Source organism: Sturnira hondurensis, unplaced genomic scaffold (assembly GCF_014824575.4).
Source record: "Sturnira hondurensis isolate 20B ecotype Veracruz unplaced genomic scaffold, ASM1482457v3 Scaffold0018493, whole genome shotgun sequence".
Lineage (NCBI taxonomy): Eukaryota > Metazoa > Chordata > Mammalia > Chiroptera > Phyllostomidae > Sturnira > Sturnira hondurensis.
This window is the reverse complement of record NW_028091124.1, coordinates 1,617,430-1,630,213: the sequence shown is the minus strand read 5'-3', so window position 1 is coordinate 1,630,213 and position 12,784 is coordinate 1,617,430. Positions and strand designations below refer to the sequence as shown.

Genomic DNA, 12,784 nt, shown 5'->3' with positions numbered 1-12,784 from the left:
TCCAAGGCAAGGTCGTCCAAGGCCAAGAGCTTTGGCATGATTGTCTGGAGACAGTTGCTCTGGGCAAGGTCACTCACCGCGCCTCGTAAGTTCTATGGCTGAGGCCGCTGTGCTGGAGAACTACGCGGGGGGGGGGGGGGGGGGGGGGGGGCACGCCGCCCCCCCCCCCCCCCCGCCCCCCCCCCCCCCCCCCCCCCCCCCCCCCCCCCCCCCCCCCCCCCCCCCCCCCCCCCCCCCCCCCCCCCACTGTGCTCAGCCACTCCTGCCGAGCCACCGACTGCTGTCCCTGCCTTGCTGGGTGAGACGCCTTGTGCATCCTCAGATGGCCCCAGCCCCAGGCAACCCCTGACCTCATGAGAAGCCCCAGGCAAGGCCTGCTGAGCATTTAATGAATTCCTGACCCACAAAATGACCAACATGAAGTGGTGTAAACTGCTGGACTTTCAGGTACCTAGAATGCAGCAATAACCTAACTAGCTGTCACACAGGCTCATTTTGTGTGATGGGTGTTGAAAGAGACAACAGTGACCAATAACTTGTTTCCCATGGCAATGGGGAGAGGGGTTGGGTAGCAGCCCCGGCCTGGGGAAGTTTGCATAACTGCAGAGTCTCACGCTGTGCCAAGTTCATCAATGGTGTCGTGCTCATGGAGAGCCATGTCCTTTAAGGAACTGTGAGCGAAAAAGGCAGCCGTGGCATAAACCTGACAAGCCCTGGGGCCACATGGCAGGCCTGACCAGCTCAGTGACCCAACATAACCACACCGAGTGGTCGGATCACAAATCCCTACCTGGGCAGTCAGTGGTGGGCTGTCCTGTCCCAGGCAAAGGTTGATCTTGAACTTCAGGGAGCCCTGCCCATTTTTCTTTCGCATCTAAGGTAACACATCAGTTATTTCCCTTTTGTCCCTTGAAGTCACAGCCTCCAGCACCAGAGAGCACGTTGTCCTTCCCCACGCAGCCCCTCTATGTGCTGTGTATCAGCCGGCCTGCCCCCACCAGCGTCCAAGTGTATTGCTCCATTTCCCCTTCTTCTACCTCCTTGATTTACCGCCGATTCCCCATAACCCACCCCACCCCTCACCTCTCCTCCTTTGATTCTAATGTTTAAAATAAGATGTGGAACTGCCCTTCCCCAGGGCATAATCTCAGTCTGTTGAGACTTCACTTCTGGGTATGTGCTCCAACACTTGGCTCATGTAAACTTGTAAGGCTTTCCTACGGCTGGACGTTCCCTCCATCAGGGCAGAGGACCCAGAATGCTGCGTGCCAGTTTGGGGCCAGGCACTAGTTCGGTGATTTGCGAGTGTTAACTTGATGTAATCTCTCAGCAGCCTCTAGAATGATCCTGCCTGATGGGTCTGCAGGAGCTTCCCCTGGAACCTCAGGTGAGATCCAGTTAGCACCAGAGAGAAGTCTACGACTATTAATGCATAGTTCCTACACCCACGAGCCAGAGTGGAAAAACCTCATAGTACATGGGACATGTGTTTGCACCCAGGCACCAGTGCACATGTGGAATGCAAAGAAGCAAAGATTCTGAGGGCACTTGCACCCGATACCCACAGAACCCCCCAGGGGCTTCCTTTGGGGTTGAGGGTGGGGCAGAAGGCAAGGATGTGGGGCTGCCCCGCCTCTGTAAGGGACAGAGACAAGTTAGGTGGGTGGCTGAACAGTTGGGGTGGGGTCATTTCACTAGGATCTCAAACCCCAAGACCGTGAGTTTAGCTCAATGCTGGAGCCATTTTCTGCAGCTAGGGAAAAACTCAGGGGTCCCCAAAAGGCACACCCTCCCATGCTGCCACCCCCTCAGCAATCTATAGTCATTTTCCACAGGTACAGACCCAGCCAATGTCACAGCAGAAAGGGCCCCGAGGCCCGGCACTACCCCTCTTTACGTGAGTGGGGCAACGAGCCTGCTCTGAACCTTTTTTCCAGACTCAGTTTTACTGGCTTCTCCTCATCAAAACATGGTGTGCCCCGGGGCCCAGTGCTAGGTCGTCCCAGACTTACTCTCTTCTGTAGTCACCCTCATTCAGTTCTTCGGCGTTAGATACACCTGTGTTCTGCCGACACATTCGTGCATATCTCGTTTCTCTTCCGGGCACTCGACACACATCCAGCCCTAACTGTCTCCTCAGCCTCCCCTCCTCCCGGGTGTCTTAACCGGTGACTCAGATGAAACCTATGCCAATTACAACTGCAGCCTCTGGGAACACCAGCGCTCCCTGGCCACTCTCAAACACCGACCACCCAGGGGCTCCCACCAAACCTAGGTGCCACCCTGGACTCCTGCCTTTTCCTCCTGTTACAGAAACAACCCCCAACCCAGGGTCCTTTGTTCTATGGCTCTTCCTTGCCCTGCCCACCGCCGGGAAGAACAGGGGCTCTCAATGCCAGAGCTGGTAAAAAGGAAAGGAACTGTTTAATTAAAAGTTATACAGGTTTAGAACAATGGCGGGATTCGGACATTAAATCTCACTCCCTGTAGAAACGGAGATACACCCACACACACAGTCCTGCCCTCCCCCTCTGCCCGGTCGGGCCAGTCTCAGAGCGTGCCAGTCAGAAGTACCACCTTCCAGAAGGAAACAGAGCACAAGTCCGCAGCTCACTCCTCCCAGTCGTCCGTGCTGGGCTGGCAGGTCTCCCGTGGTTCCCAGCACCACCAGCTGTGTCGCGGAGATCACGGTCTCCAGTTCTTAATCCCAAACCACGTGGCACCTCCTCATGGCCGGCTGGCAAGAGTCCCTTCACCCCCTATTGACCTGTGCGCGGGCCACGCATTGTCTCCAGTCCCACCTGGCGGCCCGCCTTTTAGCTTAAATCCCAGCCTGGAACCTCCTGGTAACGCCATTTCCGACTCCTCCCACAATTGGCTACACCTGCCAATACTCTCCTGTTCTCTGCCTTTCTGGGCTGCCAGAGTGAGCGCGGGCAGGCGTGGCCCTGTGGCGCGGAGCCAACCGTCTCCAAGCTCTGGCGCAGGCGCTATAACCAGGAGGAGCTACCATCCAGCTACACCACCGGCCAAAGTTATGCATACCTTCTAGCTCCATTCTGGCTAGAAGACTAGGCTACGGTTACTGATATGCAAAAGAACTCTCCATCCCTGTGTTGCTACTTTTTCTATTGCCCAGAGGCGGGCCCTAGGGGGCCCTGGGGCCTCTCCGCCTACACACGAAGCACTCCCTGGGGTCTAATTCAGGAAGGTCTTGCCTGTTCTACCTCCAAAATATCTCCACATCCTTTTCTGCCCGTGACCCCAGGCCAAGGCCCTGTATTTCCTTCCCCAACAAATAGGACTGCCTCTTGTCACTCTTGTCCTTCTACGGTTGATTTCCCCCCAAAAGAGGGAAGGATATTTTAAAAACATAACTCAGTCCATTGCCCTCCCCTGCTTTAAGTTCTTGAATTTCTTCCTGTTTAATATTTTTTAATTTGAAGCTCAACTTTTTTTAAAAATCAGTACTTTCTTTTTTATTGTATAAGATTTTATTTATTTTTAGAGAGAAGGAAGGAGGGAGAGAAACATCAATGTGTGGTTGCCTCTCCAGTGTGACCTGGCCCGCAACCCAGGCACGTGCACCGACTGGGAATCAACCAGGAACCCTTAGGTTCGCAGGCCTGTGCTCAGTCACCTGAGCCACACCAGCCTGGGCACTTCCTATCTAATTAGAATGAAATTCAAACTCCTTGCCTTGCCATGCTTGATCCCACCTGCTCAGGGATGTCCGCCCTCTGGACTGTGGCCCAGGCCCCTGGATTCCTTGCTTTCCTGGGCCCCCATCTCAGGCACTTGGGTGAGCAATACAAATTTTACTTATGAATATAGTATTGCACTTTTCACACGTTATTTACTTCTACTTACTTTATTATCTTTTTTGATAATAAAATACTTTTTAATATTGTCAATTTTAAAAAATTTATTTTTTTAGAGAGGAGAAGGCAAGGACAGAGAGAGAAACATCATAGGTGCACTAAGACCGAACCAGCAACCCGGGCATATGCCCTGACCCACAATCCAACCCGCATCCTTTCCGTTTACGGATCGACTCATCCCACCTAGGGCTCGCAAATGATATTTAATCAGACGTTTTCTGAAGCTTAACCAGGAAAATATTCCCCAAGAAACTTTTTATACTTTATTAAGACCCACTCCTTTCATGATCATCAGCCGCAGTTGGCTTTCGAACTGTCTGGGGAGGTTTTAATACCCCGACGTGCCGGCTGCCCGTAACCCGCGGTCGGTGCCTCTGGTCCGGCGGTGGGCCCGACCCAGGGGCCCCAGGCTGGAGCCAGCGCAGGTAGGTCTGGCGACCAGGGAGCCCTCTCGCCTTCGCCTCCTCATGCGCAGAACAGGCGGCTCCAGCTGCGGAGGGTCCGAGCTGCGAGGAGCGGGCGCCTTTATCGCTTCCCCTCCCGGTGCCGCGGACGTTGGAGAGAACGCAGCCCACGCTAGCGGGCGCTAGGGAGCTGGGGGAGCCGTCACTGATCCGCCCTTGACCTCGGTTGGCACCATCCGCACGGAGCTCCCAGTGGCGGAAAAATGTAGCTTCCGGTTCAGGGAGACTTCTGGGAATCGCAGTCCGGGCTTGGCCTGAAGCGGCCTCGGAGAAAAAGGAAACGAAATAGTGTGAACTACAACTCCCAGGAGGCCCTGCAGCCCACCTCGGGCACGGTGGGAAAGACGGGGCGTGGCCACGGTCCAAGGCGCAGGTCCCCGTGAGGGGGCGTGGCCCAAACCTACGCAAGCCCTGGCGCCTAACAACTCCAAGCTTCAGCCGCGGCTCTACCACCGCTCGCCGGCTTTTGCAGATCCTCACCCTTTCCTAAATCCCTCCGCCTGCCGCAGTGCAGCCTCCAGGAAGTCCATGTGCCGGTTCGTGGCGCTGAGCTACCCTGACCGGATCCCCGCTGTCAGGTGGCTGGCAAAGGCCGGAGCCTAGAGCAGAGCTGCTGAAGGGAGTTCAGGCAGAGAGCCTCGAAGGCCGCGGACAGGCGCTCCGCGTGGAAGTGGGGGGGCGAGCTAGGTCTGCTGCCCAAGTCAGGTTAGGGATGAGATGAGTGTGCTGGATTCGGTCGGTGGGGAAGATGACCCAAACGCAGAGCTGGAGCTCCTGGACCTGGTTGGGTGGAAGTGGGACGACAGAAAAGGGAGAAATCGAGGGTGACTTCTAGATTTTCCCCCCCTTATCAATGGAATGCCGGGAAGTGGCAGCGACAGGGACAGTCACAGCGTGTTTGAGGGGTGAAAATCGGTCGTGCTTCTTTTTCCCTCCGGTTTGTGATGTCCTTCAGGCGCCGAAGTGGAGACACTGAGTGCACAACATAGAGGGAGAACAACAAGGATGGAGGTGGGCTCTGGATCGAGGGTGCCTGGAGCAAACAGGCCAAATGGGCCGGTTGGGGGTTCCGGGCACTCAGCCTTGGACGAACCCACCTTCAGAGGTCGGCAGGGAAGGGGCATCTAGTAAAGGCTGAGACTGGCCAGTGAGGTGGGCCCACCTGAGGGCTGGGCGTCCTGAAGACGGAGAGTTCCCGGAGGAGGAGAGCGATGACGCCGCGGAGTGCTCTGCTGTGGTGAAACTTAGGGACATGACCCCTGGATTTGGAGACATGGATGTGCCTCTTGACGAGGGCGGTTTCAGTGGAGGGGTGGGAGCAACAGCTGGGTGGGAGAGGAAGGAAAGGGGTGAAGGAAGTGGAGGCGGTGAGTGGAGATGACACTTTCGAGAAATTCTGCTTTAGAAAAGAGAAAGGATGCCCAGGCTGACAGGGCACGTTGGGGCCAGCGAGGTCCCCTCTCTCCTTTTTCCAGACCGAGATTATTACAGCCTGTTTGTAGGACGGTGGGAATGACCCACCAATGGGAAGCAACATTCACGATGCAGTGAAGAGAGCAGAGTTACTATGGTCAGAGGGGGCCCAAACCAGTGCCCTCGGGGGGCGTTGGGGCCACAGGGCATCACCCAGAAGGCAGAACGCCCAGGCAGTGGCCAGGGCAGGGCAGTCAGCAGAATAATGCCCCCGAGGACGTGCACTCCTTCGTTCCCAGAACCTGTGAATGTTGCCTTGCATGGCGAGAAGCTCTGCAAATCTGACTAAGGACTCAGGACCTCCAGATAGAGAGGGTCTCCTGGATTACCCTTGTTGGCTGGATGGCATCACCAGGGGCCTTAAAAGGAGGGGAGAGGAGGGTCAGAGGAGGTGTGACCATGGAAGAAGGGTCAGGTAGATGCTGCTGACTTTGAAGAGCGGGGAAGGGCCACTAGCCGAGGGATGTGAGCACCTCGGAAGCAGGAAAGAGTCGTTTACTCTCAGTCCTCCAGAAAGGAGGGCAGACCTGCCTCGATTTTACTATAGTAAATTCCACCTGCAAGGTGATATATGGGGGGTGCTTTAAACCACCAAGTTCATGGCAGTTTACGGCAGCCAAAGAGAGCTGACAGTGGAGGATGTGACACGTGAGGGGAGGAGAGGGAACGGTCCCTGGCTGACCCTCTCCCATGGCATCAGAGCTCACTGCAGTGGCTTGCTCTTCTGTGTCCCTGTGAACAGGTCCTACATCTGTGGGGCAATGAAAATAGTCGAGGGAATAACCATGCCACCCTCTCAAGCCATGTCTGACGCATCTGTGTCCCTCACCCCCTCTCAACAGCTCACCCTCGGTCACTAAAATTAAGCTGCATCTGGCAGCTGAGGCCTAAGACTAGATCACAGGGGACCCGCTGTGACACACCCCTGCTTGTCAGCCCCTGGGGGCCCCTTGTAAGAGGGCTGTTGGAAAAGTTGTTCTGGATGCAAAGGTTCACTAGACAGGCGATGCGGGTGTCAACCCTATATCGTCACACCTCTTCCCCAGCCCAGGCACTGCTGACCCAAAGAGAGAAAAGCTGCTTTGGGGCCCTGAGGCAGATGAGGGGCAAGGCTATGGGTGGCAGTGACCAGGCTAATTGACCGCATGTCAGCTGCAGGCCTGGTCCAGCCCAGGGCAGTCCCCCAACACCCCGGCTGCCAATCCAGCATCCTCCTCCCAAAGTTTCTGACCTCCAATCCAAGTGGCCTGCAGCTATGGTGACCTCTCTTCAAGCCATGAACTGGGTTACCAAGGTCACTGGCAATGGTGGAAGCTCCCTCTCCATTAAGGGAAGTGACAACCCAAGTGGGCTGACATCCTGCTCACAGATCCTAACACAGGTTTTTGAAAGAAACTTCCAGACCACATGGCTACCAGTTAGGCATTAGTTTGTTCCTGGGGACTCTCGAACTGGAGAAAGGCCTGGGACAGGCTGCTTCCCTATTGCTTGGTTGCTCTGCAGATGATCCTCCTGCCTGTGGTACCCACCCCCAGGCCTCACACACTCCAGGCTGAGCAGGCCAGGCCTGAGGACCCACAGGGGAAACCCATGAGGTACTGCTGGCCCCAGGGCAGCAGGAGCACTGCCCACTGTGCGGTGAGGTGTCCTGTCTCCACTGACCAGGGTGAGCATTAAATACAGAAAAAACATACTCAGTTTACTATTCATATATCTGACACATTAATGACACCACCTCGTTCAGTCATACTGCAGAAAGTAACTAACACTCTGAAGTCCTTTATTTAATAGACTGGAACATTGGATAGCAGCCTAACAAACTCAGGTGTGTCAAATGCAAGGCGCACAGAAAAGCCTGGCTTCTCTCCGGCAGCTGGGGGCAGTTCTGCACGTGTTTCCACTGTGTCCTAGCTGAAGCAGCAAGTTCGAGCTTCTGCCCAGGCAGGGCTTCCAAGGGTCTGAGGTCTCCCTCTGCCTGGACACTTGTTCCCAACGCCAAGGAGAGGCTCAGCTCCACTGTGGTCACCTCTGCCCCGCTCCTCCACAGTGCCTGAAAGTCTGGGACAGGTGAACCCTGGGGAGCCCTGGAACATTCTTCCTCCTGCCTGTAGCTCCCCCCTCCCCCCTCCCAGAGATGGGACACCAGAAGTTACTCCCTGAAGAACAGGGCAAGGGACCTGGCTGGACTGGCCATCCACTAGGAGGGCGTATATCCGGGGCCCTGCCCTACCACATCTGGACCCCAGGGAGGAGGGTCTAGAGGTGGGAAGGCTGGGCCCAACCCTGGCTGGCTGGCATTGGTCACCAAGGCCTCCAAATGCTCTGGACTACGTGGGCAGTGGTAAGGCCACCCAGGGCCTCGGGGACCAAATCCAGCCCCTCGGCAGGTGCTAGGCTCAGTTCAGCCTCGGGGGCCTCCTCCAGGTCGGAACACGGGTCGTCCCCAGAGGGTGGAGGGCTGGGTAGTGGGGACCCTGGGGCCCCTCCTGTGAGCCAGCTGCTTCTCCTAGGGGGTCCCTGGGGCCCTGCCAGAGCGTCCCCCAACAGATCCCGGAAGCTGCTGCCCTCGTGCAGAGGCATGGACTCCAGCAGATGGTTCAGGAGCTCGGCGGCAACGGTGGCGTCGATGGCGTGGCACGTAGACACGAACGTGTGCACCTCATGCATGCACTGGATGTAGCCGGCGGCGAAGCGCTCGCTGGCTTCTGCCTGCAGCTGCTCCAGCCCTGCGCCCAGGGATGGGAGGGAGAGAGCCATGTCCCCACCCGCCCGGCCAGCAGTGACCCGGCTCACCCAGGAGACGCCGGGGCATGCCCTGCTCCTGGATGAACTTGAGATGCCGACAGCACAGGGGCGCCGGGCCTAGAAATCCCACGCCCCCGCCAGGGGCAGGTGGGCGAACGCGCCCGGCGTCCCAGCCCGCTGTCCCGCCTCCACTCACCGCGCGCCCAGCCCCGCAGCGCGCCCTGCACGCGCCGCACCGTCAGCTCCAGCACCTCGGCGTTCTCCAGTTTGGCCTGTACCTACGGCAGTGGCGGCGGGGACGCCAGGTGGGGAGAGGCAGTGAGGGGAGCGCCGCGACCCCTACCCGCCCACTCGGCTGTCCCTGGGCACCTGCCCGCCCGCTCGCCTCACCTCGGTGCCGGCCAGCAGCAGCCGTAGTTCCTGCAGACTCTCGTTGATCCGCGCGCGGCGCTTCTTCTCCACCAGGGGCTTCCGGGCCTGCGGGAAGCCGGTAACTGAGCCCCAGCACCGCGCCGCCCCCCACAGGCTCACTCGCCCACGGCCCCGGCCAGCACCTTGCGGTCCGCTCGTGTCTCCCAGCCGTCGTCATTCTCCCGGTCCGCACGGTCCCACCCCCGGACGCCAGACGCCGGGGACAGGGCCATGATCCGCACCACCCAAAGCACAGGGAACCCCCTCAGCGGCCGCGCCCCTCGCCCCGCAGTTGTTGCCGCCGCCGCCGGCCCTGGGCCCCGCCCCTTTATAGCGCTCCATTTGCATCTCGATGCGCGGATTGGCCGCGTACTCCGGGAGTGGCTGGCTGGAGGCTCACCGCAGCCAATTGAAGCGGTGCGCTTTGTCCAGCCCCTCCGCCAGCCACGATCAGCAGCTGGTGGGGCGTGGCCGGCGGGCGTGGACGCCAGCCGGGCCTCAGCGTGACCCTCGCCGGGGGCGGTGGCTCTTGGGTACGCTGGTTTCCTTCCGCACCCGGAGCAGAGCCCCCAGGTCAGCTGAGCGTGCGAGCAGCTCAGGCACCCGTCCATCTCCATTTGGGTTCCCAGATGCCTCCCCAAAGGAGTGTTGTGCGCGGGCGCGCTAGGTCCCGAACCAAGTGGAGCAAAGCCAGTCAAGTCCGCGGTCTCCAGTCTGGATGGGACCCTGGGTCTGGTCTGGTGGGGGCTGCAGAGCTTCGGGGAGGTGGGAGCTCATGTGGCAACGGGGGTGGGAGCGAGCCCGTGGCCCCCTCGAGTTCCTTGCGGGTTCCTGTGTCCGGATGCCGCACCCCCTTCGGAAGCCTTCACCCTGTTCTGGGATCCGAGCGGGGCGCGGTTCTCGGCCGCCGTGCCCTGCTCCTTTGGGCTCCCCTTCTCTGGTCATGCCCCTGTGCCCCCGTCCTTTCCCCCTCCGCCCCACCCTCCACATCTACCCGTTCTTTCCTGGTCCTCATTCCCATCACCGCTCTAAGCCCTCACCTTCCCCGAACGCCCTTCGCTCCTGTGGTCCCCCTTTGACCTCCCCTTCCCCCCTTGGCTCCACGCTCTTTCCCAGTCCCATTGCTCCCTCCCCCGTCTTTCCCTGCTCCCCATACACCCCTCCCGTTACCCACCACCGCCCGCCCTTCCCTGGTCCCCACTCCTGCTCGTTCGCCCTGCCCCCCTCCCTCTAGTCCCCTTCATGCCCCCCGCCACGTCCCCCTTCGGCTCCCTTTACCCCTCAGCAACTCCCCCCCCCCCNCCCCCCCCCCCCCCCCCCCCGCCGCTCCAGGCTCCTGGAGGCTGCCGTCTGGACCCCGTAACTTGATGCCCGTGACAGTTGGCAGCTGCAGCCGCTTCGGCGGAGAAAAGCGGCAGCCGCGCCAAGAGAGACAGGTGTTGGCCGCTCTTTTGTCTCTGACGCCTTTGTCCCGCGGGCGGGCAGCGGGCGCGCCTCTGTCCGACAGACAGCCGCCACCCCCGCCGCGGGCGCCCATCTGCCTGCCTGGCCTCCCATCGGGTGGGGGTGCGAACAGTGGAGCCGCGCCCTTGGGTAGCACCCTGGGGACCTGGGTCTGACCCCTGGTCCACCTGCCTACAGCCTACTTCCGCGCAGCTGGGGAGGGCGGGAAAGCCAAGATGCCTTCTGGCCTTCACCTTCTGCCTGGAACACTCTTCTGCCTCTACCTTCCATGGCTGTTTCCTCCCTGTTCAGGCCTCAGTTTCCCTCATTTACCCTGTGGGAGTGCTGTGCCCCACAGGCCCACTACTCACACAGGATTAGGACTGTCAGGGTCCAGCTGGCAGCCTCTACGCCTGGTCAAGGGGACAGTCCCATGTAGGACCCCCATCCACCTGGTCTTGTAGGAGCCCTGGGGTCTTAAGGGATGACCAGGGGACGACCTGCCAGAGAGATCTGGCAGTTGTAGGAGCCCTGGGGTCTTAAGGGATGACCAGGGGACGACCTGCCAGAGAGATCTGGCAGGTCTCCAGGTGGCTGTTTCACTTCAGGGTCCCCACCAGAGAGACCTCCACAGGCAGGGCAAGTTTAGTGAGAGATCTGAAGGCCCCCCAAGACACTTCACTAAATTCTGGGCATCCCTGGGGGCCCCTTGTGCTGACTCTCACCTACCCCTGGTCTGTGCCCCTTGGGGGCCTTTCGTGAGCAGGGCCCTGCGGCTTCCTTAGACCAGCACTGCTCACCCAGGCGTGCACCTGGTCCTTTCTTCAGTCTCCCTGCTGCCCTCCCCTGGTTTCTCAGAGACCAACTGCCCTTCCATCCCCCACACCTACTGGGGGCACTAACGGGGGTCGGGGAGGTGGACCCCTAGTTGGCCTATATCTTTACTCTTCCTTGCCATTTACACACCACCTCAGGGAAGGAGACACCCCAAGCCCCCCACACATGTAACTACAGGTGAGTTTTCACTACTTTGAGAAATGGAAAAATAAACTCAGTGATCTCTCTTATACTGTTCCCTACACCTCTCTTTGGCTAGTATATTATTTGAACAAGGCCAAACGTGTTCTAGAATGCTCTCCATGGAACATAGTTCACATTGGTACAGGACAGTCAGGATGCCAGGGGAGGCCTCAGGGCAAAGACGGACAGAACACCTGACTGGACAGGGTGCCGAGAGGGGCGCTGGGAGACAAGGTGACAAAGGCTAACAGTGTGAGCAAAAAATGAAAGGTCACAGGGAACTCCAGGAAATGCAAACAGGAGCCCAGGAACAGAATGTGATGTTGGCGCGTCATCCCACTCGGCAGCCGCTGCTGTCCCAGCCACGGCACAGTTCGTAGGGGTCAACTTTTAGCACCCATCCGCAGCCAAGCAAGGAAGGCTTCCTGACAGTCACAGGACCCGATATAAAGTCGGCCGCAGAAACCAATGACAGGTGGCCATTGCCAGGGAAGGGAGGAATGAAGGGAGGGCTGGGACCTGGGGGCCTTGTCTGGAGTGGGGGGAGGGCGCGGGTTCAGGAATGACACCATGAGTTGAAGGAAGGAGAAACTACGTGCTGGGTAGGGCTCAGCGAGCGAGGGCCCTTGGGAAGTACAAGGCGAGGGCTGGCGAGCCCTTGACTGGCCTGGAAGTCGCCCAGGGCCCTGTCTTTGAGGTCAGCCTCAGTCTCCCTCAGTGGGCCCACTGTTCGGCGGGCTTGGCTGTTTCCTTCCAGACGCCTGCCTGCCCGTAGTGAGGGCACCATGCCCCCACTCCCTGCTTCACGTGGCCTGCCTGCCGCCTGCCCCTTAGACTGCCCCCACCTCAAAGTCTGCCTGCCCAGAGACCTCCTGAGCATCTGAGCCCTCTGAGCCCCTCAGATGCAGGGACAGAGACCAGCAGGCGCTGGGCAGGGCTGTGGTGGCCACAGGGGACCAGACAGCAACAGCTCTGGCAGTGGCGGCAGCCCGTAAACCCCGGGGGCACGAAGGCAGGGGGCAGCCTGCGGACATCTACGTCACTTGTGGGCCCTCGGCCCGGGGGCCTCTGAGAAGCTCCTTTTAGTTTGTGCTCTTGGGTTCTATGGTCAATAAAAATCTAGTAAGGTGTCTCCAAAGGCACTCAGAAGTCCGGCGCAACGGCCACATGTGGCCACTGAGGGGCTCTGCTCACCGGGAGGACTGAGTCATTGTTCCCCTTCCCCTCTTACCACCTGGATTTCGGGATCCGGGCCAGGAGGTGGAGCCAAGCCCTCCTTACTGCTCGGAGAGCTTCTGGAAGGCTGGGCCCTGGGTCCAGGCCCCGGTCATCTTCCTGCTCTGACCG

General features: G+C 59.1%; 1 protein-coding gene across 2 annotated transcripts; it reads right to left on the bottom strand.

The window, feature by feature from the left end:
• Window positions 1-7,592: 7,592 nt before the first annotated feature.
• On the bottom strand, window positions 7,593-9,281 carry HES6 (hes family bHLH transcription factor 6). 2 transcript variants are annotated; one of them, XM_037069252.1, is made up of 4 exons: window positions 9,118-9,281; window positions 8,954-9,040; window positions 8,760-8,841; window positions 7,593-8,544 (listed from the first exon to the last, which is right to left on the bottom strand). In XM_037069252.1, the coding sequence occupies exons 1-4, from the start codon at window positions 9,205-9,207 to the stop codon at window positions 8,120-8,122; spliced, it is 684 nt and encodes a 227-aa protein (XP_036925147.1). In that variant the 5' UTR covers window positions 9,208-9,281; the 3' UTR covers window positions 7,593-8,119. The 2 variants fall into 2 exon arrangements, with proteins under 2 accessions (XP_036925147.1, XP_036925148.1); XM_037069253.1 differs by having other exon boundaries at window positions 8,416-8,544; window positions 8,800-8,841.
• Window positions 9,282-12,784: the final 3,503 nt, after the last annotated feature.